General features: G+C 41.2%; 1 protein-coding gene across 5 annotated transcripts in view; it reads right to left on the reverse strand.

Annotated features, from left to right (window-relative positions):
- Nucleotides 1-25,334, reverse strand: part of chl1b (cell adhesion molecule L1-like b) — a 68,088-nt gene that overhangs the window by 12,750 nt on the left and 30,004 nt on the right. For 2 of the 5 annotated variants that reach the window (XM_056388794.1, XM_056388803.1), the window contains exons 2-23: nucleotides 19,791-19,974; nucleotides 18,416-18,433; nucleotides 17,492-17,600; nucleotides 17,076-17,266; nucleotides 16,328-16,450; nucleotides 15,003-15,173; nucleotides 14,693-14,719; nucleotides 14,407-14,518; nucleotides 14,015-14,196; nucleotides 12,086-12,217; nucleotides 10,625-10,765; nucleotides 9,659-9,770; nucleotides 9,220-9,386; nucleotides 8,974-9,139; nucleotides 8,713-8,837; nucleotides 8,270-8,371; nucleotides 7,814-8,011; nucleotides 7,523-7,593; nucleotides 5,884-6,106; nucleotides 4,073-4,188; nucleotides 3,613-3,817; nucleotides 3,358-3,480 (exon numbers count right to left, since the gene is read on the reverse strand). In XM_056388794.1, coding sequence (XP_056244769.1) covers nucleotides 3,358-3,480; nucleotides 3,613-3,817; nucleotides 4,073-4,188; nucleotides 5,884-6,106; nucleotides 7,523-7,593; nucleotides 7,814-8,011; nucleotides 8,270-8,371; nucleotides 8,713-8,837; nucleotides 8,974-9,139; nucleotides 9,220-9,386; nucleotides 9,659-9,770; nucleotides 10,625-10,765; nucleotides 12,086-12,217; nucleotides 14,015-14,196; nucleotides 14,407-14,518; nucleotides 14,693-14,719; nucleotides 15,003-15,173; nucleotides 16,328-16,450; nucleotides 17,076-17,266; nucleotides 17,492-17,600; nucleotides 18,416-18,433; nucleotides 19,791-19,890 — 2,914 coding nt within the window. In that variant the 5' untranslated portion in view covers nucleotides 19,891-19,974. The remainder of the gene's footprint in view (nucleotides 1-3,357; nucleotides 3,481-3,612; nucleotides 3,818-4,072; nucleotides 4,189-5,883; nucleotides 6,107-7,522; nucleotides 7,594-7,813; nucleotides 8,012-8,269; nucleotides 8,372-8,712; nucleotides 8,838-8,973; nucleotides 9,140-9,219; nucleotides 9,387-9,658; nucleotides 9,771-10,624; nucleotides 10,766-12,085; nucleotides 12,218-14,014; nucleotides 14,197-14,406; nucleotides 14,519-14,692; nucleotides 14,720-15,002; nucleotides 15,174-16,327; nucleotides 16,451-17,075; nucleotides 17,267-17,491; nucleotides 17,601-18,415; nucleotides 18,434-19,790; nucleotides 19,975-25,334) is intronic. The other 3 variants (XM_056388812.1, XM_056388820.1, XM_056388829.1) reach the window with 3 other exon arrangements.

A 25,334-nucleotide genomic window follows, 5' to 3' on the forward strand; every position in this document is an offset into this window, starting at 1 on the left:
TTGCACTTCCTGTTTTATTTTGTAATTGGTTTTTCCATGTGTGTCAGTGTTTTTGCTTCCTGTCTTGGTCCTGTGTCTGTGGTGATTGTCTGCCCCGCCCTAATGTGTTTCACCTGTGTGCAATCACCTCTGCCTCCTGTGTCTATATAGTCTTTGTGCTCCCCTTTGTCTGTGTCAGTTCGTCTGTTTAGTTCTGGGTTTGTTCACGTCCTGTTGTTCTCTGGGTATGTCCTCGCTCTGTTCATGTCTGTTTAATCCTCGATCTGTTCATGTCTGTGGTTAATAAACTTGTCTGCACCGTTCACCAAGAGTTGACTGCATTTGGGTCCAACTTACCTCGCAAACCTTGACACAACTTGAATGAAAGTTAGGCTTAACCATCGACACTGAGATGACTTCACTGTGACTTTTATTGAGAGCAAACAACGCGTTTCGCCCGCAGCTACTTCAGGTGATTGTATTATTATACAGCTGTCATTAGCCATTAGCTCAGGTGAAATTACTCATATGTGCTTTAAAAAAAGTTTATGATAGCATGTATTCGGCTGTTTGATGATTTATGATATAACAGGATGCCACTCAGCTATTTCCCCTCAATTTTGTCATCACTTTCCAACCAAATAACAATTTTATGTTAGGTTCCTGTCGCATATTTTGTTCCCCACTAACAATAACACTGTAAAGCAATAAGTATTTGTTACTGTGTAATTTCCCATTTTTATCCCATCGTCTGTTGTCTCCTTCCATTAGATGTGTTGGGATTGGTACCCGCTATGTAATAATTAGATAAATTATTATTGAAGACATTTCAGCAAAACCAAAGAAAGCAAATGTCACTTTTCATTTTGACTGACATATTTTTGTTATTCATGTTGTGGCATTAGCAAAAGAGAACTTATAATTTGCTTCTTTTTTTTTTTTTTTCTTAATACCCCTACACATAGGTCCTGCACATTTACAACCAGAATGTGTTTATGTTGTTGTTGTTGTTGTCTGCACTCTGTCTACATTGTGATGGGATCGCTCATTCTTCACTACGTAAAGCAGGCCAGGAGGTCAGAGGGTGGCATTTATGTTATTTGTAACAAAAACAAACACACCAGGTGTTGAGGTGACCTTTGCTGTGAAAAAGGTGCCGTGTCTCTCGGGTAGCAAACAATGACAAGAATGTATTGGGCTGCTTCTCTTTTTGCCTGGACGCCACCCACTGGTATCAGACATCATGATTTTTTTTTTTTTTTTTTGTTGTGTCTCTGGGGAAGGGAACGATCCATCTTTGGTGAATTATGCGATCGCGGCCGCAAACATCATGTTTCTACTTTCTCACTTATCCACAAACACTCAGGCCTGACAGCTGGTGCACATGATCTGACAGAGTGAACTGGCTGAAGGCTGCACACTTTGGCTCTTCCACTGACTTCAGACAACAATATTTCCAAATATTCTTCAACCTTCTGGGCCAAATATGGTTGGCCTTGTGTAGTGTGAGACAGACCGAGGCTCAGCAGCACTGAAATAGAGAGTGAGTTTAGCCCAAATGGGAAGAAAACTGAATAAACTGAAGCCAAGGTCACTTTGAACTCCCACTTATGTTTCAGATCAAACTTCACCTGGGCCACTACTTACTTTACAGTACAGTTACTGTACAGTAGCTCAAATATACAGTGAAGTGGTCTAAAGTGTTCAGCAAGATCAGTCTGCATGAATATACAATAGCACATAAAGTGCAAGAATTTTGGCATAAATTCTTCAGCTTTAAATTATAAAATACAGTTGGAGTAGTGGTGAAAACGGCCTCTTCTATGCCACAAAGCAAAAAATAGCTAGCTTGTGTTAAGAGTAGAGTGCTCTAATCTAACAGGAAAAATATTTTTGAAAAGAGAGAATGAACAGTGTTGGCCCTCATCTTCACTTTACACATTTACCTTTACCTTGTCAAATGCTATGACTAGCATGCTGGAAGGAAGGCTACATAGTTGTTCAGTATGTACTGGCCTGCTCTGGGTCAGCAGTTTATGGGCCGTGTAACCACGACACCCACTCGATGGTCAGGGGAACTTCAGGATAAAATCAGGATTTACATTCAGAAATGTATTCAGTGATTTAGAGAAGAATACTTTCCTCCTGTTTTCTATGTGTTTGTGTGCTCATCATTTAAAAAATGCAATAAATAAAAGAGAAAATAGAATAATACTGTATAAGTTCAATCAATTGCTAATATTATTAATAAAAATCCCTGATCATTTCCGGTGACAATTTGACACACTAATCAAAAGGTTTCACAAAGACAATGTTCAATTAAAGCAGTTTAGTTAAAGCCATTTAAACACCCAGGTACTACTGCATGCTCAGTGTGCTACACATTGTTACAAGAGTGAAACCTGTGAAATGTGAAGTTATTAAAGGCTGCTGTGAAGGTGGGCGTTACCCTCAAACAGCTGCGCCGCAGCTTTAGATTCCACTTGTGTCGCTGACGATACACTGATACTCAACATTTCGCACATGACTTCCTTCAAGGGGACTTCAAAAAAAGTCACACTTCAAAGACTCCATCAGCTTTATAGCTGTGGCACAATGAAAACGTCCTCTCCTGAAATACTGTATGACACTTGGCCCTATTGTGCAGCCGCCAAATCAAACTCAATTAGCCGGGAAATGCGGTACTAAGACGCTGTTGGAAGTTAGTCATTAGCTTCATTATATGACTTTTATTTAAGGACAAGCAAAGTGTGTGCACACATGGGACGTGTTCGTGATGGTATCCCCTGAGACTGTGAGCTATGGTGAGGATGTCCCCTGCGGACAGTATGGGGTCAGTATGACTGGACCTTAACAGACGGTGACACAGTAGCCTTGGTCAGCAGTAGCTGAGCCATGACTGTGACACACAGGCCAGCAGACATCACCCTGACATGTTTCCTATACACATACTCTGACCTCACTATGACCTGGGCCCCATTAGAGCAACACAATGATTTTTCCGTCTGTGCTGAGGATCATGGGTTAGACAATCACCAGTGAATCTAGGATAGACCTCCTCTCTTTTACCCATACACTCCAGAGATACTGCACATACTTGTCTGTATATTATTTGGAAGTGGAGGCTGTGCATTTAAAGCAGTGAGGCGATTTAGGTCTCTAAAATTGCAGTCAGTGTAGCCACACTGAAATATGCAGCCTGCGTTCCTGTGTACTTAATTTCTTTTTTCTTATGAGGGCAAGAGCTGGAAAGAAACAGAGGGATGTAAGCACAATTAAACACGAGGGGAAAAAACAATATCCCTTGGTGGCAAGATGGGGGCATTGTCATTATATCTGAGTTAGTTAAGTATAAGCATGAGGCGAAGGGATACGTACTGAGCTGATACTCGAGGAGGTACCCGGTGAGAATCCCATTAGGCTCCAGCGGCGGGGCCCAGACCAGAGAGACAGTGTGCTTCTGTACATCTGTGACCCTGAAAACAGGATTTTTCTCAGGGACTGTGGGGGCAAAGAAGGTAATACACACAGTAAGCAGTTGAATTCTCCAACCCAGTTTCCTTGGCTATTATTAGATTTTCCCTTCAGTAGTTGTGAATCAATACACTTCATGCTGTTTTTCCACAATCCTACCTCCCTCTGGGGTTTTGAAGTTGACGGGATGGCTGCCGGGGCCATTTCCCCGCCCATTGAAGGTCATGACAATGAGGCTGTACTCGGAGAAGGGCGTTAGTCGTGGTATCGTTGCGTGGTTCCGGTCCCCTGGGAACGTGAGTGTGTGTTTGTCTCCGTGGCTTTTCTTCGAATCCACCAGACGGCGCAGACGCCACCAGTTTATCTACATTGGGAGAGAGAAGCACCGAGCCATCCTCAGTGGACAGATCAAACTTTGTACAACACAGACTACACTATGTGTGAGAGGATGCTGAATAAGTTATTGTTGTGTTTTTTCCTGGTGGTGTGAGAAGGAAAACATCGAGCCGGCCAAGTAAAGGAGACAGAGTGGGGTGAGAGGAGCAAATGTTTGGAGCAAGGTCAGGACCATTCCTTTTAAACTGTGTCTAAAAGCAAAGGTCTGTTTTTGAGGTATTACCCTGTAGCCTCCCAGATGTCCATGTAGCTTGTCCTTGTGTACACGCGTCCAGCTAACCTTGACCACTGAGTTGTTCATCACATCCACAGCTACATCATCAGGCGCAGCAGAGGGAACTGCAAAGGCAAACACACATTACAATCTACAGTAAACTGAAAGTAAGTCAGGGAACACAGAGCAGTGAGGCAATGAGCCTGAAAATAACTCATAACAGCAGAAATCGACAAGAGACACTAACACTAGAGAACACCTATTTACAGGAACACCTATTGGGGACTAATCGATCAGTCAATCAATAAAAGATTCTGCCTAAAACCAGCTAAGCTAAGGGTTAAATAATTCTAACACCACATTTGAGCAAGGACACAACAGTGAGGCGTTTCATGACCTGAGGTGACCTCCTGAGGACAAGTCCAGAAGAAAGCTAAACACAGGAAATAGAGTAAACCTGTGTAAAGACTGCGTCTCTGGGGAATCTGTAACTTCGACAGTGCGCAACCTTGAAACTCAGTCAAAGTCAAAGTCCTAAACATTTCATTAATTTCAAAACAATACTTAGAAATAAATAATTTCACAAAGTCCACCTGAATACTGCAGCTGAAAATGCCAGAGTTCCGCAGACAGGGGAGAATATACTTTAATTAAACTACATCTTTCTCCATAAAAATCACATATCGTAAAGCAACACTGGCCTCTTTGCACTTTGGCAGCTGCAAATGGAAACAAGAGGTGAGTGGGAAGTTTGTGCAATTCTTTTCTCTAATACCCAGAAACCATTTAAGTTTATGTCAGTGAACTCCAGACATATCATCAGCTTTATCCGTCAGGAGCGTCTGCAATCTCTTTCCACTGAAAATAGCAACAAGAAAAAAACAAAAGTTCATAGGTCTGGCTTTCTCGTTTTTGCATCAGAAATTAATTAAGAGAAAATCTATTAGGTTTCTGTTAAGGTTTTTACAAGTATCTTTTTATAGATTTGTGTAACTGAGTGAATTATAGTTGTTTGGGGTAAGAGGAATGCTACAACAAGCTGAGTAACATATTACAAAGTTGTTATTGCTAACATGTTTTTTTTTTTTAAATGCCTGTGATAATGCTGCAAACCAATTTCCCCACAGGGACAAATAAAGTACTACTTATAAATGTTAGCATAAAGCACATGGCGAGAAACATTGAAGAGAAACTATGGAACTTTCGGTAAACAGCTGCCACTGTGGTCACAAGTCATAATTACAGGATAATAAAACATTTGTCTGTGACAAGCTGAAAGGTAATATAACTCTACAGTGTGCAGAGGTAGAAAAGGGAACTGACTCAGTAATGTCAATTTTGTTTGAGTGAAGTTACTTTTTGAATTCAACTTTTCATTTTAGGGAGAAAATTATGTGTGTTATCTATTCTTTCAAAAGTTGAATAGTCTCTCTTTAATATTCATTTGAAGTTGTGTCTCCTAGCACTTGATGACTATAGGTCCAATATTCACTTTCCTTTGAGTTCTGTCTTATGCTCCACCAAGGGAAATATCTGACTCGTCAGCTGCTCAGTGCTCCACATGTTCACCAGCTAGTTGCTTTGTCTACTGTTTGGTGCTGGACAGGTAGCACACAGTACTTATTTAAACTTTTGCACTGATGAGAGCAGAACTGAGGATGGCACAACCAAAACTATGTGTTAAAATACACTAAAACATCTACAGAGTTTGGTGATATTTCTTTGCATTGACCACATTACACATTCTCATTTGACTCACTGTTAATATAAAAATGATGAAGTAGTGCAGCTTTAAATCAAATTATATGTCATCTACTCACAGTCCTCTCCTGAGTAGCCGGTCACTATCTTGGGCTCGGGGCCCCAGCCCTGATGGTTCTTGGCTTGGATCTTGATCTCATAGGGAACAAAGGTGGGTGTGTTCTTCACCACAAATGAGTGTCTCTTCACCATGTGCTCCTTCCAGTCCTCCTCCACATCCTGTCTTCTGTAACTCACCTTATACTCCAGACCAGGGCCATTGTGCTCAATGGGTAACAAGGGCTGAATGATGGAAGCAAAAGAAAGCGAAAAATAAACTAGAATTACCGCCTCTGCCAGCCAACCAAGTTGCAAGAAATATGGTCACAATCTTCCCTTCTGTTCCTGAGTTACAGCATTGAATAATGGCCAGAAGTGTTTTCGCACAACGTTATGATGTCACAGTGAAGCTGACCTTTGACCTTCTGGATACAAACTGTCATCACTGCAATATTTTATCCTATTAGACATTTGTGTTTAATTGTGTCATAATTAGCTTATGAATTCTTGAACAACGGCCAAAAAAGTTACGTGTGAGGTTACAGTGACCTTGACCTTTGACCTTTGCCGAGTGAAATCTACCTAGTTCATCCTTGAGTCCAAGTGAATGTTTGTGGCAGATGTAATGAAATTCCCTCTGGGCCTTTCTGATACATTGCATTCACAAGAACATGAACTTTGACCTTCGCCCACAAAAATCTAATCTGTTCATCTTTGAGTCCAAGTGGATTTTTGTTCCACATTTAAAGAATTTCCCTCAAAGCTTTACTGAGATATCACGCTCACGAGAATAGGGCCGACAGACATACATATGTACATGCAGACAGGAGACCCGAAAACGTAACGCCTCCGGCCACGGCTGCTGCCGGCGCGGAGGCATGAAAAGGAACAACAATGGTGTGAAGGGTTTCATGCAGACTTTCACAGTTGCATAAGACGCTTCTTGTATTTCACCGCTCAGTGTCACTGCCTCTGTGGAATTAAAATGACAAGCCGGGCCAGCGAACTGTGCTTGGAGCACTAGCAGTGTTTTATCCTGCTATCTAATAAACAATGGAACAATTGACCTGGTCTAGCAGCGTGGCTTTGCTTTGATATAGGGCTTCGTACATCATCGTAGATGAAAAGATTTATCGCCTCACAGAAGTCAGACCGTGAGAAATAGAATGAGATACCATTTTCCACAAAAGCAAATCATTAACAGTGGAAGGGGCTCATGAATCCAGGATTCGGGGGTTACGTTACCATGACAGGGCAAGCAGATAATAAGTAAAGCAGAGATTCATCTTTCTACAATAAAGCTGAATATATTACTGTACACATTAAAAGAAAATTCTCCTTTTCATAGCCCTCCTTTCTCTTTCAAATGAAAGGAAAGGAGCAGCTTTCATTGAGAGCTCTTTCACAGTGATCCCAGGAAATAGCTTTTCTAAAGATCTGAACCGCGGAATGAAATATCAAAAGTGGGACATTCCTATTTCTTAAATTGCTATTGGTAATTGCCTATGAAACATTGATAAAACTTCATCTCTGTTCTCTTAGAGAAATTCTTTGACTTGCAAAAACTGTGGTAGATGTGAATAATTCAATATGTAAAGGTGGCCCACATTACACAATTTGCAGAAAGAGGATTATAAAAGACCAAACTCTCCCCCTCACCTCCCAGTTGATATCCATTTCATGTGGCAAATGACCTTCGATTTTGATATTTTCTGGGTTCTTGTCAGGGGCTGCAGAAAAGAAGGAATATAGATTTTGTTGGCATAGTGGAAGAAATCTCCAGTGAAATAGGCACACACACAAGAGAGCAGATTTTCAACAAGAGTGGAATCAATTATGTAGCAGGTCTGAGTGTTTTAAAGTTCACAGAGCAGCAGTGTTGGCAGCTCAAGTGGCCTGGAGGACCTTATCAGAAAGCATAATAAACAATGAACGGAGGACGCCTCAGACCTGCTGGGGGGGTTTTGTATCTCTCTGTGGGCTCGCTGGGAGGACCCCTCCCCACAGTGTTGACTCCAGACACGCGGAAGCGATAGTCGACGTGACCGTGGAGTTTGAGGATGGCCGAGTTGTGGTTCCCAGGTACCCGGAGCAGCTCCTTCCAGTTTCCCGGCTCCCACTGGCTTTCCTCGTACTCCATGACGAACTCTGTGGACAGGTAGAAAGACGTTCAGAGCCGTCCATCACCGCTATGGTTCTTGCTTATCTCACCAGAACACTCCTGAATCACTAATCCTCATCATAACTCATGCTCGGATGATTCAATGTTAGATTCACAAGAGATGGTATCCAACAAATCTATTTAAATGCACAATGTCCAACATGTGTGTGTCATATTAATTACACTCATTCAGTATGTACTGCACTGTATGTACTGACATCAGCACACACAGATTCTCCTTTTACCTGTGGTCGAGCTGTTGTGATCATCCCCAGGGATCCATTTCAGTTTCACACTTTTGCTCTTGTGCTCAGATAGCATCAAGTTCTCAGGTGCATCGGGGACGTCTGAAAGCCATCACAACAACATGGGTTTGGAAAATCACAGACACATCAATCTGTGCAGCAAAAAAAAAAAGGCTAAAGGAACAAATGTTCAATCAAATCATCTCGAGAGTCCGGGGATGTGGAACAAGCTGCGTGAGCTTCCACTATTTCTTTAAGATGTCTCATGAGGGCGATTGTCAGACACAGCGCCGCACTAATAAAGCTATGGTCTGCATGTTCATGCTCCGCTTTGGCTTCCTGACATATTGATCTGCGCATGGAGGTGTTATGCATTAATACAGCACCAGGGGTCTCTGATCCTCTGGCTCCGGAGCAGAAATACTGTTCAAATGTTAGCTCACCTAACACCATGAGCAGCGCTGAGGCCATGTCTCGGTCCACAGGAGTTCTTGCCACACATGTGTACACACCCTGGTCCCCGTGGCTTACATTGATAATCTGAAGAATACCATCCTCCAGTAAGTATCTGTAGACAGAAAAGGTGGAGACACAATATTGACTGACGAAACTGAAAAAGTAAAACAACTTCCCATCTGGGATTGTGTCTGCAATGCTGTAAAAGAAGAAGAAAGAAGAAAATAAAATAAAATCCAGTATCCTACCTTGAATTCTCAGTGTAGTTGAGGGCTATCTCCACATCATCTTTTTCCCACAGGAGCTCAAAGTCATTGCTGAAGGACTTGTCGTACTCTGCCAGGCATGAGAGCTGGGCCGTGGTACCTATTAAGATCTGCTGGTCCTCCGGGGCCACCGCTATTCTAGTGGGATCTTCCATAGGCGAGAGCGTGTTACTTACAACTCAAGGACTGTGAGGAACTGCAAACACTGCTACATGTAAGACTGTTTACCTTTCACATACAGCATGGTGTTGATGGCGGACGACCCCTCCGTGTTTTTAGCCAAACACGTGTACTGTCCCGTGTCGTCTTTCTCTACGCTGTAGATCTCCAGCGATCCGTTGTCATGAACGCTAAACCTCGGCCCCTCAACGGATTCAGAGGAGTCGTCTTTGCTCCTGCGAAAAATTCAGAAAGAAACACACAAAAAACACTCAATAAGGTCTAAAAGTTTTCTCAGGTCAAATTAAATATGAACAGAGCAGCAGTCTAAATGCAGAGATGAGATAAAAGTTGCTGAATAGAACACAAGTGTTGAGTAACAGGCTTGTTTTAAAGAAACAGCAGGTCATCGATACAGAAACGGTGCAGGAGGACTGTGTGCATCGAGCGGTTGAGATGTACTGCTCTCTGCTGGTGGGTGGGAGTCAGGAACAACATGTACGCTTACCATGTGACAGTGGAAGGAGGAGAGCTGAAGACCTTGCAGTGCATCATCACTCGCTTCCCCTCTACGGCAGAGTAATCCTCACCCTCTTCGGTCAAAATCATGGGGGGCAGATCTGCAACGACCAGCAACAGAATAAAGGCATCAATCAAAGGAGATTTTATTTAAAACAACAATGAGCGCAATCAAGTTTGCAGTTTGCAGCAGTGGAATGAGGCAGATAATCGAGGGTTAAATGAGGTGCCAACACTGTTGCCTTTATTGTGTGTTAATTGTAGGCTCCTGCGTGTACAAAAAAAAAATGATTCAGCTGTCAGGTTGTTAGAAATGTGTAAACGTGAAAATTAAATCAAAGAAAAAAAAAAAACCAGTAGAATAATGAGTTAGCCGAGCGTGTGCACCTTATCAGTTGTAGCCACAGCCTCCCATTAAAATGGTCTGTCTCCCCTAATTGTTTACAAAGACAGCAGCTGGGACTTAGCATTCAGAGGCTGTCCAGCTTTATTAACTCCTGTGTCACCAAGAACAAACTCCCCACGTTTTGTGCCGAGCAACGGAAAGCAGGATTCTGTCTTTTTGGGGTTTTTTTTTTATTTTTTTATCTGCACTTGTAAAGCAGCACATGTTTGTCTTGTGGCAGTGAAATCAGTATGGAATTGAGGGGAGAACTTGTTAGCATATAAATGTCAGGGAACCGTGCTTGTTGCTCCACAGGGAGAGCCGCCAGTCTGAATGAAGGAGTGCAGCTTGTAGACAGCCCTCCTTCCCCGGGCTCCTCACTGCTTTATGGGCATATGCCTACATCAGCGCCAGCTCTCCAGCTTCACACATCTCCCAAGGACTCGCTGCACTTACTCATAACAAATGTGAAACGAATGCTTTTCATCGCAAAACTTTGCATTGTGTTTCCATGTAATTGATAAAATCATGAGAGTGAAACAGAACTAAATTAACTGGTGTTGTACTTACTCATAATCATGATGTTCGCATTGGACAGAAGTTTTCCATGGCTGTTGGAGGCCTCACACTGATACACTGCACTGTCTGACACTTTGGCGTTATGCAAAACTATGGTGTCACCAGTCGTCTTCCTGTTGGCTGCCGGGACCTCTGTGATCAATCAGATAAACATTCAATAGAACACAGGTGTTAAAGATAACGTTCACGCTGCAATGTTGCATTCATATTTAAATACAGGTAAGAAAAATAGCAACAGGTAACTGGACTTAAATCTGCAGCTTACATTGGTCTACATTCTCCCACATTAACCACTGTCTTATGCCACTAAAAAGCTCCATAGATTGTACTGTACACTTGGCTATTTCTGCTTGACTGCCGCTCCCTTTGCCTAAGCCACTTCATCTTCGCTGTCCCACAAATTTATATTTCTCCATCCTGATGCTCATGTGGTGGAATCTTCTTCCCTCGTCACGGAGAACTGCAGAGTTTCTCCCCCGTTCTTAGGCTAGAGCCCCACCTCTTTACCGCACTCCCCAATGTCCAGTCCTCTCCCCAGTCCTGCATGTCTCCCCGTCACACGCGTCACTGTACAGCATGGCACCAGAGTGGTTACTATGCTGCAGACTGTGGAAACGGGGTGTCTCAGTTCACTTTTCTTTGCTAATACTAGAGAAAGGTCTGGATCATGTGGATCATTAAGTAAAGTGCAAGTCCATGAACATTGCACTGGAGTATTTCATGTTTGCTCACAGTCATAATTGCAGAAATTCAAGTTTTTAACCTTCTTGCTGCAGTGAATACTCCATACACTAGGTTTAATTAAACATGACAAAGCTCAGCTCGGAATCTGAACAGAATCTTCTCAGAGATGCGTCCTTGAAACATCATCGGCCTATTTTCACAATTGTAACTAGTTTAGCAAAGAGTGATTTGTTGTATAAATACTATTTTAAAATTAATATCTTTTAAATTGCCTAATTGTTCACAGGGAAATAAACAAAAGTTACAAATATGGTAATCTGGTGTAGCAAAACTTTGTATTTGCTGCTTTCCCTTTATCTTAATTATTTTGCAACCCTTCAGAATTGTCTTGCGGCCGTGTTTGGGGGTCCCCACCCACGTGTTGGGAACCATTGCACTCATCCAGTGAGCCACTGGCTTAGCTTTCCTAAAAAAAAAACATGTTTTTCATTGGTTGCTCTGGTGCAGTCATACTGCACAGCAAATAAAGAAAAAATCAACTGGACTATCTATGTGTCCACATTTTGGCCTCTACCCTCCGACTGTATGACATAAAACCTGCACCTTCACAATTCCCATCATGGGAACATGGCAACAGATAGTTTCTCTCTTACATATATCATGTGTCTCACTGGATGGTATTCAATGCAAGGAATCCAGAGTTTCTGACAGCTCAGGATTATTCCAACAGTATTTCACATATAAAAAGGCTGTAAACAGTTAACTGACCCTGCAGAGGCACACCGTTCACCCTCCACATTATAGTCGGCTGAGGAGTCCCACTGGCGGAGCACTTGATGAACACGTCTGAACCGATCATGCTGAGCTGACTCTCAGGCTCAGACACCCACTCTGGAGGCTCTGGGAACACACAGTCAGCCTGATGTTATCACACTGAAGATTGCAGTTGAAGAAACACAATAAGCATTTACAAAGAGAGGACACAATCACAGGAACAGCTGCGCAATAGATGTTATTCAATAGAAGAGCCCCGTTACAATAACGGCTACGTTTACAGGTCTGCACATGACAGACACTTAGACACACACAGAGGCACTTCAGCTGCCTATTGTTTCACCAGGATCATTGTTGGCACATCACAGGCATTGTGTGTAAGTTTCTACCGGACATTATTCTGTTTAGAATATATTTATACATACACCTCCAGATTGACACAAATGACACTATGTCCAGCACAGAGGACAAGGGGGATCCATAGAAACAATTCAAGCAAGTAGGTATTATGGTTATTTATAGGATACCTGAGGAAAAGGCAACACCTGCACAATGACTCCTGGTTTCCTCAGGAGACAGTGTGTCACACCTGGCTGAGTCATCTTCAGGTTGGTGGGTTATAGCGGTTATTTTTCACCAAATGATCATAGTGACGTGTCTGTAACTGCAGTAGCTCCTTTCTCTTTATTTACAGAACATCCTCTTATCCATTTACAGTGCGTGAACAATGTCCTCTAAACCTGTTCAGTGGTAGAAAGTAGCAAGGTGCATTTGTCTTTAATCTTATCCTGTGATTTTGACCATTTGTCCTAAAACCAGAGCATTTAAAGGTCTGATATAAATGGACTCAGTTTTAACACCAAAATATACTGTTTTTTTTACACCAGTGGTTCTGAAACTTTTTCACATCAAGACCCTAATTAGGCCACAGACCCCCATCTGATAAGATTTTAGCTTTTAGATATTTTAATAGAGAAAGTGTTTGAAACCCATGACCAAAATAGTCACATATTTTGTCATTGTGTTACCTATAGATGGAATTATAGTGAAAATAATTCCCCTTTTTTCAGAACCCCCTCACGGACCCCTGAGGGTCCCCGGACCCTACTGTGAGAACCACTGTTTTTCACTGACAAGTTGCTCAGTTACTGTACTGAAGTACAATTTTGATGTACTTTACTTGGAAATTTTCATTTTGGTACTTTATACTTCTACTCCACCACATTCACGTGACAGCTATAGTTATTACTGATTTAGTTTTTGCACAAAAACTAGTTACATTAATAACTAGGTTTATAAAATACAATGCATTTTTGTATATTCAACCAGGGGTTGAATACATTTACATACATACACATATTTCAGAGGGAGATATTGTACTTATTACTCAATTTTATTTGTTTGACAGTTATAGTTGCTGCATATTAATATTTTACACACAAATCCTATGACAGACCCATTGAATTGGATGGACTGTTGAAGATTAAACCAAAGGTTTCCAACATTTTAGACAAAAAAGCAATGTCTGCTTGGGTTTCAGATGCTGGTGAATTTTTAGAGACATTTCTCCATGTACACTTTCTTAGACGGTTTAATTTAAATATCTGTCTGAGGCACAAAGAAGTAGAATTGTCCAATATTTCACAAAAAAGCAAAGATTGGAGAAAAAAAAACCCAATCTGATAATGTCATACATAATAACACATCAGTCTGAATTTATGGAGTATTCTTTACATTGTTGTATTCGTACTTTTCTTCCACCACTTGATCTTGCTCCTTTCAAAGGATCACTGAATACTGTATTATTAGAGCTCCCACAATAATTCTGCTCTAGATGTTTTATTTAAGAGAAGTGAAGGATCAGTCCGTTAATTTTCAAATGGCAAATATAAAACGTTTCAAAAAAGTAACTGCAGTAACTACCTTCCACAGTCACTATGAAGTAATGGACGGCTTCTCCTAACACGTTCTTTGCCTTGCACATGTACTTCCCACTGTCTTCCTGCTCCACTGATGGTACAATCAGCAGTTTCCCATGATTCTCCCGCTTTGCTTTAACAGGAAGCCGATCGCCCACCTTCGCCCACTCCACCTGTGGAGTTGGACTAACAGAAAAGGGGACACACAGGTTAGATATGAACTATGCATGACAGGAAATGACATTCAGACAAGTGATAAGTCTTAAAATCAATACAGTGAAGGTTAATAGCATAAAATGGCCTAAAAATCTGTTTTACATTTATGTCAGTTCAAAAACAGTTTTGGTTTGTTTTTGTAAGAGAATGAAGTTATTGAAAAAAGGAAGTGTTACTTACACTCCCTCAGCAATACACTCGAGTTTCAAGTCCTCTCCTTTGACCAGCTGTGTCTCTGATTTGTCACCAGAGGGCGTCAGAAGAGAGGGCTTTCTCTCCAGGATTGCATTAGCTAAGGAAGTACATCAGAGAATTAGATCCTGTGATACAAATCAGAGGTGTAATGCAGTTTCCTAAAGGCTACACTTTAATATATGTTATACATTGATACTGACACTCCTGCATTGTGCACACAGCTCTTTACAGACGATGCACAGCACAAGGGTGTTTTATTCTGAAAACTTACCAGTTTCAGGACTCATGTCACTTTTTTCTGAAATGGAGGCGGATGAGACAAAAATACAATGAACATGAGGACAACATGGGTGCATCATGACAAACATCGCCGAGATCAAAATCACAACATAAAACTGAGAAGATGCACAAACAAGACAGCATGACACCTGGATGGCTTTTGAAGTGTTGCTATGAACGTGGACATCAATGAACATGTTGGAAATGATCAACGCTCTCAAAACAAATCAAAGTTTGCATCATGCTGGTTTGAGAGGAAAACAGCACTCGAGCAAAGACAAAGGAGCCGTAGTGACACCTACTCGTCTTGACGATGACAGACATGGCATTCTTCTGAACAATGGTGCGTATGCTCGGGAAGGCGGCAAAGCAGCAGTAGTCTCTCCTGCTGTCCTTCTCCACCGCGTGGGAGAAGTAAAGGTCTCCGTTCAAACCCATAGAGACCCTCTCATCTTGCTCTATGTGCTGGAGATCTGAACACAGACACAGGACGGGTTTGGACAGATCTTATCCTGTGACTTTGGTCATAAAACCAGAGCATTTAACAGTCATGAATACTACAGCTTTTCTGCGCCTTGTTGTTGCTTAGTTACTGTACTTAAGTACAAATTTGATGTACTTTACATGAGTATTTTCATTTTATGTTACTTTATACTTTTACTCCACCACATTTTAGAGGGAGATACTGTACTTTTTACTCCACCACATTTACCTGACGGCTATAGCTACGAGTTACATTTCAGATTAAGATTTTGCGTAAAAACTAGTTACATTTTATACAATACTATGTATTTTTATACATTCAATCAGGACTCGTGACAGTGTCTACTTTGGGCCTCTTATCACAAATGCATGAGTTGTTAGAAATTACACCAAAGAACGAGTTTCTTTCTTTTGAGGCACAAAGATGTTAAATTTTCCAATATTTCGCAAAGCAACTTTATGTAGCAACATTTTCTTCTTTCATGACCCATTAATAATCACACATCCCCTAAGATTTACCCCTTAGGTTGGGAATCACCTGACTTAACTATCAAACTGTATATAAAGTAGAAACAGTGAACTGTTACACACTGATGCATCAGTATAAGTCTAAACATGTCACATGTAATAATGTATCAGTCATAGGGGACAGAGGCAGAACCAGGACTTTTATTTTGATACTTTAAGTACATTTTACTTAAAATTCTACTATTACTATTTCTAATACTTTTACTTTTATTTTTATATTGTTGTTTTATTCTTTTAATTAGGTAAATGCAATTAGTGCTTGGAAAAATCATCTTATTCCACACTGTCTGGCGCCATCACACATGCAATATATTCTGCATCAGCTCTTGGTTGAAACTAAACAAAACTAAGACTTGAGCCTGGCATGTGTGTGTGATTTTAAAATTTAACATGAAGATTTGTGAGTCAGAGCAATGTTGGTATGCGAAGCATGAGTTTGAGATTCAAGGGATTAATCAGAAAAATAAATTTTTTGAGAAGCTGAAATACTTTGCTGTCTCAATGTACATAAACACGGCATATCGTGGGTGAGAATAAAATGTGTTTAAATTTGCATTTTGAAACAAATTGCACATTCACCATTATTCATTTATCATCAAGAAAATGTATGACTTACTGATAGTCATCCAGTAGATCTGCAGAGGTGGTATGCCTTTAGGTGGGTCACACTTTAAAGTGAAAGGCTGGCCCTCCTCCACCACGACAGGATCCAGCGTCTCTTTAGGAAACTTTGGAACATCTAGAGTAAAGACAAAACCAACAGTGAATCAATGAAGTCGGACAAGAATGAATAAAATCAGCTGTGCAGTTCTCTCCCGCTCCAGCAGATGGCAGTAATATCATTCTTGAATTCTGTGATGAGCATGTGTTTCCTGAGCGCTGCATCATTCAGTAGATTGAATTCTATGGGAATTTTTTTTTCTCTCAGTTCTTGGCCTCCAGAAACAAAACAGACATCACTGTGACTACTGTGTGTGGCTTGTCACCACTGCTGAGAAGCCTGGCTGAGGCCCAGTCAAATTTAGTCAAACTCCCCCTGTGTGGTGAATTTTCTTTTGAGGATTTATTGTGCATGGGAACAAAATGAAAAATGTAGCAAAGGAAATGATGGAGAGGCCGGATCGCATTCGATGCTTTCTCGAATACAGAGCTATAGATGAGATGCTGCGAGGGGTGGAGCGCTCGGGAGCCTCAACGACTTTCTGCCACGTCCAATACAATGAAAAGCTCACAATGGAGAGGTGCAGTCATTACATAGGACTGCTGGCCCTGAATCACTTTGAAAGCACTGTAACAGAGCACCCTGCACACACACACACAGACACAGATCTACACACACACACTCACAGATGTATGTTACTCACGGGGCACAATGAACTCAATCTCCTTCGATATAGCGGTCCCCAGTTTGTTTGAGGCGTAACAGCGATAGGTTCCCTGGTACTCTGTAAGGTTCCCATTATTGGGTATCACAAAGGTCCCAGAATTCTCCTCTTTCATCAGCCGGGGGTCTAGAAAGGGGTCAAATTCCTGGCCATTCTTCGTCCATCTGAATCTACATAAAGAAAGCCAGTATTGAAATGTCAAGTCATACTCAGACTGCAGCACGCTCATTTTCCAAAGCCGGTGCAGAAACTCAAGAGCAACAAAATACAGTACATCATCTCAATGGCCAACTGTTGTTTATGTTGTTGTTTATTATTAGTGTCTGTTTGGCTGCTAACAAGCTCTCTCATCCTCTCCCCCTCCCATCTGAAGTGATGCAAGGCTTGGTACTCACTCCGGCTCGGGATTCCCTTTGGCTTCGCACGTCACGGGGAAGCTCTCATCAAACGGGAAGGCGATGAGAGAGCTGGGTGACTGAGCTGTGATGGTGGGCAGCTGCTCAACTGGGCAACAAACAGACAAGCAAGCATGGAGATGCGCAAAATACAACACAGGCCTCAATAATGAAACTCTATTCAAAAGTACATCATATTAAAGATGATACTACAGCAGTGGTTGCCAACCCCAGCTTCTTGTGACTACTGATCGTAGGTTATGAGGCCTCAGTGAGGACATAAGCGTGAGCAGTCCAACTGAAAAGTAACTTTAATTGTTGGAAAGTTAAGAAGCCTGAAGTAGTAAAAGTGCCCAATATTTCATAAGAAAAACAAGAATTCAAAAAAATGATGTTCTTCCTTTCTTATGTCTTTAAACATATTGGCACCCTGTGACTGCAGATTGGAAACCACTGCACTATGAGTTTTATTACTGGCTATAAGCAGAGTTCTATGCCAAAACACATTATATGACAATAACTTAAATTAAAATAACTACATAAACATCTATATATAACTTAGTTTAGATTTTGTCGATAAAGTTGAATGTTTGCTGTTTAAATGATTCATTAATTTTGTTAGATTGTTTTTATTTTGGCATAAAACTCTTCATCTGGTCTCATGATGACAGAACTGTGACATGTGGTACAGATGGAGTATGTGTGATTATAGGACGATTTAGTGTAAAGGAAAAGCAAATGACATGAGTCTTAGAAGCTAAGATACCAGTGTTACGGAGTCACGACTGATGACACATGAGAATCAGATCCAATACATATGGCTACAAGCAAAGCTGCTGCTGTGCTCAACGGCGAGCCAGGAGATTAAGTGACAGAGCTGAGGTCGTCACTAATACCAGCGACAGTATGGCAGAGTGAACTTACTGTTTACATGACCTAAAACTACACAATCCACGGCAGCAGGGGGAAAATAAACAAAACAGAAACAGCCTTGTCACAAGTATTTTCCGTACACAAACCCTTTTAAACACACACATTAGTAATGCACCATAGAAGACTGAATGAAAAAGCTATTCTGAAAACCTGCTTGAACTGTTCTTTATCAAGCCTTTGAGAGATGTTTATATGAATTATTTAGAGGGAGAGATTTGATATGTGTTCTCAATGAAATAGGGACTCACACTGATCCAACACAAGAGACAAAAGTAACCTGATTCAAACAACATAATAGCTGCAGATTCATCTATTCCATTCACAGAATACTTGATGATTTTAACAGTTCTCTTTGGTGTGATATATTTGTCTCTAAATTATTCAACACTTTGATGAATGCACCTCAAGTTAATCCAAGGACAGATTCTCCGAGGATGAGCATGAAGAATAATGACACTCCTCACACTCAAGCTCTCCTTGTTTATAAATTGCACCATTTCCTGGCTCTTTGATTTGCCTGTAATGTGAGTTTATTAAGTGTCTATTATCTCATTATTTAGCTGATTCACTCTCAACTGTGATATTGTAAAACACCACACAGAAATTTAGTCTAATCAACTCACCCTTGGTCATTAATGGGATGTAAATATATAAGTTTTATTTCAATTTCATTTTATGTTAATTAAAGTGAAAATATCTACTTTTTATTATTAGAGTCATTTCAGAACAGCGTTCTCCTTTTTCTTGTGACTTGAGATGATGATTTGAGTGTTGTTCGAATGAATTGTTCCCTAAACTAAAGAGACATGCTTAGCATATTAGCAGTGTTAAAACCTGAAGAAAATGTATATGATGGGAACTAGTTTACGTCTTCGAGCAGGAGAAACAAGTCGTGAACACAACATTGACTTCAAGTCTTTAGCCAGTTTACAATGTTTTACAGTGTACGAGCAAAATCTTGTTTTCAGGCATGTTCTTACAGTAGTGTCTGATCTCACTCGCACCCTACTGTATCTATCCATCTATCTAGACAATTTTGGTTTTATTGACCCAGAGAGATCTTGTGGATGTAATGCTGTTTGTGGTGCTGACATTACTTATAATTTGCAAATTCAACAACAATGTTTTTCTTTTCAGACTCCTCCTGTCCTTGTTTATCTGGATCTAAAAGACAAATCATTTTTAAATAGGAACTTCTTCGATACAAAGGGGAAAACTGTTAACAGTGCAAGTGTAATAAGAAAATATGCACTTACAAAATATGAAATTCGACTGCCCCTTTAACTACAGCAGTCACTGAGACAAACATGTACCCTCCTGCATCCTTTGTGAACATGTGTGAGTTAGTCAGCAAGTCGGCACTCACCCTCAAGTGGGATGTCAATGGCGGTGTTCGTATGAAAGGCACAAATACAGGCGATCAAGCCCAGCACGGCGACTGCTCCCGGCCTCCTCTGCGACCTCATGGTTTTCCGCTGTAAATCTCGGACGTCAACGCTCTCCTCTTCACGTCTTCAGTTCATTTCTCTGGCGCGCTGAAGATGCTGTACCTGCGGGAGCGGCACAGACGGAGAAGGCCCCATGAATCCACCCACGCGCTTGGCAGACAGAGAGGCAAACCCCAAGCACAACAAATCCCCCGTGACTGGGAGCCTGATTGCGCTCTGCTCAGCCAGGCATAACCAGGCATAACCAGGCACAGCACACGTTTTCATTTGCATCAACAGGGACTCTGTTCTGCGTTAGTTCAAATTTTGCTGTGACAAAGGAATATTCACATTAAAGCCTCCTATCATCCCCCCTCCCCCGGGACTCAAATTGTTTTGTAGTTTGATGTCTGTGGAAGTGTGTAGCAGAAAGTGTAATTTCCATGCGACTACAGAAATAAATAAATAAACAAATGGAGGAGCCTGTGGATTTATTAATTTATGGCAGATGTTCAACATTACTGACGGAAAAAAAGGCATTTATTCCAAAACATAGCCAAGATTGAAATCAAAATCACCGTCAGAGCTGAGGCACTATTTGGCCGATTTAATCATCCTGCTGTTTTGATCAGTGCCTGCATGATTCTGATAACAATAACTCAAAGAGATTAACAATGCAGCGACACATTTATCTATTATTGCAGCAAACATCGGTGCCTGAGGGGTATGAGGCATAAATGGCATATATAGTTAACAGTCAGAGTGAGCCGTCTGAGTAGAGCACAGAGCTCTGGATCATTTTCCAGCTAACAGACCAGAGTGTGGACCATAATGAGCACATGATCGGTCCGGAGTGCAGAAGTGAAGCAGGGAGGAGGCCAGAAAAGAGCGATGTATGGGAATTTTAGTGTGTGTGCTCTGTGAAACCCTGTGGGGTGTCAGTTCATTAGTCTTCCTTGTGTTGGCTGTGACCCAGCTCGGCTGGTCATGCTGTGCTAATTAGCTCAGCAGCTAACATACACCATCGTAACAAAAAGAGAAATAATGGCAAAACATGAGAGTTTTAGAGAAATGTTAAATCATAATAATGCTCTTGGGTTGCAGGGACTAGACGTAAAACACATTCCAATTCAATTTTATCATCACATACAAGAAATTCAGAATATTATAGAGGCTTCTGATTGGCTGATTAAACTGTTGTTACCAGAGCTCAGAGAGAAGCCTTAAAGAGGAGATATAAAACTACATTCATTTTCATTATTAAAACCACAAATATATCTTCTTATGGATATGTATATAAAATATGGGACCTTTAACGTGCACAGAGCATCACCAGGATAAAATTAATAATAATAACTTCATTTCCAGCACCTTTTAAAAACAAAGTTTACAAAGCAATACCAGAGCACGAGGCTCAGGTGGCAATATAGCAACAATATAACAACAGAAAGCCCTACAGTAAGGCCAGACAGAGGTAGGACAGAAATGAGCTGAAGTTAAAGAGAATAAATACTTCAATATAAGTTAAAGCAATTAGAGAGAGTAAATACAGTAATGAAAAGGATGGGAGGATAGAGGTCCAGTAATCACATTGATTGTATTAGTGTCGATAGGGCAACCAGTTAATGTCAAAGATAGCATCTGTGTGTTGTCAAGCAGTTGTAATCAAGATATGAACCGTACAGTAATGAGTGCATCTGCACCCAGCTGTGTAATGTCTAATAAAGAAGAGCCTGCCGTTCACGATGACGCCTGCTCTCTCCTAATATTCTTACTGCCTTTAACAAACTCAACAGGAAACACGGAGGTCAAACTCCTGTTCAAGAGATGTAATTGAATAATTGACCAGAGAACAAAAGAGTCGATTTCATTTATCGGGTGAACTATGAACACGCACTCTGAACTTTTCAACCGTGCCTCATGGTAATGGTATTAACTCCGTCTGTGACTCAATATTGACCTTTTTGAACCAACTTGTGACCCCTGCCCCGCCCACCAATAGCATCACCAATGAGATTCAGGACTATGAGTGTGCTATACATAATGTAAATCCGCCCAATTCAATCACAATCCAGGCTTACTGGTTATAAGTCATCTACAGAAATGCCTGAGGCTTTCCTTTGTTTCACATTTTCCCAGACACAGTGATTTATGCTACTAAACACAGATTAAAATCAAAAGGTAAGGGCTTTGTGCTAATTGGCTTGTGCTTTGTTGGTAAGATTGGCCTGGTTAAAAGGAGGCGGAGGGGGGTTTACAATTCCCACAAGACAATATGTTCTCATTGTCCTATTGTGCTGGCCAAAATCCTTTACCAACCCAACAACACCTCAGATGGATTACACTTTGTTCAAACTGTGCTTGATCATTTGCCTTTTGATTTAATTTGTTCTCCCCTCGTTAAACATTTATTGAGAACCAACTCGGCCATCTGGCTGAGGGAGGTCCGCTCAGAGCTTAACTGCTGACAATGTCTACACTGAAGTCAGAGGGTGTTGGACCTATACGATGTACACGAGAGAGGCCACCTCCAGCTCGCCTGATTTACAGACCGGCGGGCTGTTCTTAATCCCCGCCCCTTTCAGCAGCGATCGCACCAGCCTGAGATTGATGAAGCTGGCAGGAGGTTAAAAGCTGCTCACTGTGGGAAGGCCAATATGAACCCTAACCTTACTTAGCCAAGACTCAGAGGGGACAGAAGCTCCACCGAAGAGGGGGCACAGAGAGGGAAAGGAAGGGATGTGGGCCAAGAAAAATCTGCCTCCATACTTTAAAGCTGTCTCTGAGTGACAGATGTAGAGCACTCTCTGACAAACTTTCCCCTTGTAAACAAGACCAAACCACTTTCGAATGTGGACCAATTTGAAGCAAAGGCATTGTAACCTAATTTCACCCATCATCTTTAATGCGTTTGCCACAATGAAAAGCTGCTCAGACAGTTTTCTAACTCCCAGATTTAATAAATCCCGTTATGAGCTACATATTGCTTTGGCAACACAATACTGTAACTTTTTCAATTAATATTTATATATATCACAGTATAAATTAAGCCACTATGTTGAGCTTGAAGACTCTCTTCAGCCTAAAATTCCCTTGTAGTAGAGTCAGCAACTGATTACATGAGCTGCAGACAGTGAATCTATTTGAATAAATAAATCATCTCAAAAAATAAACCTGAACATTCGGTCTTGTCTTGTTTGTATAAATCCTGAAATCCTGTCAGTTGAAACGTCAGGTATCCTGTATCTTGGCTCTGTTTTGTATCAGTTACAATCCCTCATTTACAATGGTACCTATCGATCAATTACAATAGAAAAATACCCATTTTTATCTTTGGTTAATCTTATCAGTCATTTTTCAAGACAAGTTTGTCAAAAATTCTCTGGTCTGAGCTTTTCAAATGTGAGAAATTGCTGTTTTTCATTGTCACAGTTCAATGCAAACAGAGTATATCTGGAGTTAGGACTGTTGGACAAAACAAAGATGCTCTGATGGGCATTTTTTCTTTTTTTTTCTTTTTGGACATCTCATACACTAAATGATTAAGTGGAAGCAGCAGATTAATTGATAATTAGTTGCAGCCCTAATAAGAACCATGTCTTTTTCCATCAAGAGCAAAAGCGTGTGCGATACAAGACTGCAACTCATTCATTTGATAATTGAGTAATCTATTGATTAAATTCTCTAGTAATCGTTTAATGTACAAAAGTAAAATAATTCTGAAAAAAAAAAAACACCCAATACAATTTCTCAGAGTCCATGACATCTTCAATTTGTTCATTTTGTCTACGCAACAGAACCAAAACCCCAAAGATACAGTTTACAATTCTGTAAAACAGCAGAAAAGCAGCAAATGATCACAACAGAAGTCTGATGTATCTATTCATTCTCAGGGATGTGTCTATTTGTTTGAGAGTATAGGTGCCTACAGTCTGCGTACTTTATGGGATGGTGACACATCAGATGATAAATGTAGTTTGTAGTATTTTAAATCTCTGCTGACACAGGTTTTTAGTTTTTGTTGACAGTAAACATCAGCCGTCAGCTTGTCCACTGTCTTATCCACTGAGTCTGCAAGCTGGACTTTAAGTAGCCAGACGTCCTGTTACCTTGTTTATATCCAGGACTGATCTTTACATGTGAGGCTGTTGTGACTGTTGAGCTGTAACGTTCTTTGCCAACAGCAACAGTTTCCTCAGAGGGAGTCGTCGTCTCTCTCCCATATTGACTTTTGATATCAAAACAGTAGCATGTAGTGAGCTTAGCTGATCGCCTATTGGACTGCTACCTCTCAAAAACTGTCAAATGATTGGTTAGGAATACCTTTGGTGCTGTCATGTGCAATGCAACAATATATTTCTAATCACCTTTCAAGGAAATTCTCTATGGCAACCTGTTTTTTTTATCATTGACTGTATACTGCTCAACCCTGCTTCATCTCTACTCTTTTGTTAGCGTCTCAGAGAGTCTTTCAGCTGTTCCTCAGGCTACTGAATTCTGCATCTGTGATTACTGTGCAGCTTTCACTTCTTTTTCTTAAGGGAACGATCCTGGCACACCACTAGACAACTGGCAAGCTCTTTCTGTTGACTCCTATAGTTCAGCCATCTGGTCTGGCGTCACACTTTCACTGTGACCCATAAACAAATGTACAGATATATAAACCGCATCGCACACTGTGAGGATCTTAAGAGCAAGGATTCAAAGGAAATGACCATAACGACAACAAGTTGTTTTTCCTAGAACATTCTCCACACTTGTGGATGTGTTGTTTGGCGGTGGGGTGGGCTGGGGTGGGGTCCAGGCTCAACCATTCCAAGTTCACTACAGTAGGCTCTTGAGTTGGCACCATCTGCTCCTTTCTCACACAAAGACAACAGGCAGAGAAGTGTGGACCTACTGTAGTTTAATGTGCAAGCCTGTAATAGGATTAAGCAGATCCTCGTCTTGTCAGGCCGGATTAAAATATTCTCTTCGTTAAAGACCTGAAACGGGAAGACAGCGTCCCCCCACCACCCACCCACCCACCCACCCCCCAACCCCACCACCACCACCGCCACGCTCCTGATAATGCCTCCACACTGATTCCTATTTGATCATTCAAGAACAATTAAAACAACGGCCGAGCTGATTAACGCTAAGCGGCAATTGACTTGTGCAGCTTCTGATGTGTGTAATGAGCGCGCAGTTTTCTCGGCCATCATTTTGTTCTTTTTTGTCCAATCAATTGCTCATTTAGCTCGCACATCTGACACACTGCCTGGCTCCCAGTGAAAAACAGAGTTAGAAGAACTAGAAGGTACAACTTTTTTTTATGTAGAATTTCCCTTTGTTTAGAGATTTTTGTTTACCCTCCACTGCTCTTCTGAATTCAAACTAGATTCTGCTCTGACCTTTGGCAATAATAAGGATGTTCAGTATTCCACTACAAGCCTGGCAATGCAATTCATCTATTATTAAAATATTAGGGGCGGGAGACATAA

This window comes from Seriola aureovittata, chromosome 2 (genome assembly GCF_021018895.1).
Source record: "Seriola aureovittata isolate HTS-2021-v1 ecotype China chromosome 2, ASM2101889v1, whole genome shotgun sequence".
NCBI lineage: Eukaryota > Metazoa > Chordata > Actinopteri > Carangiformes > Carangidae > Seriola > Seriola aureovittata.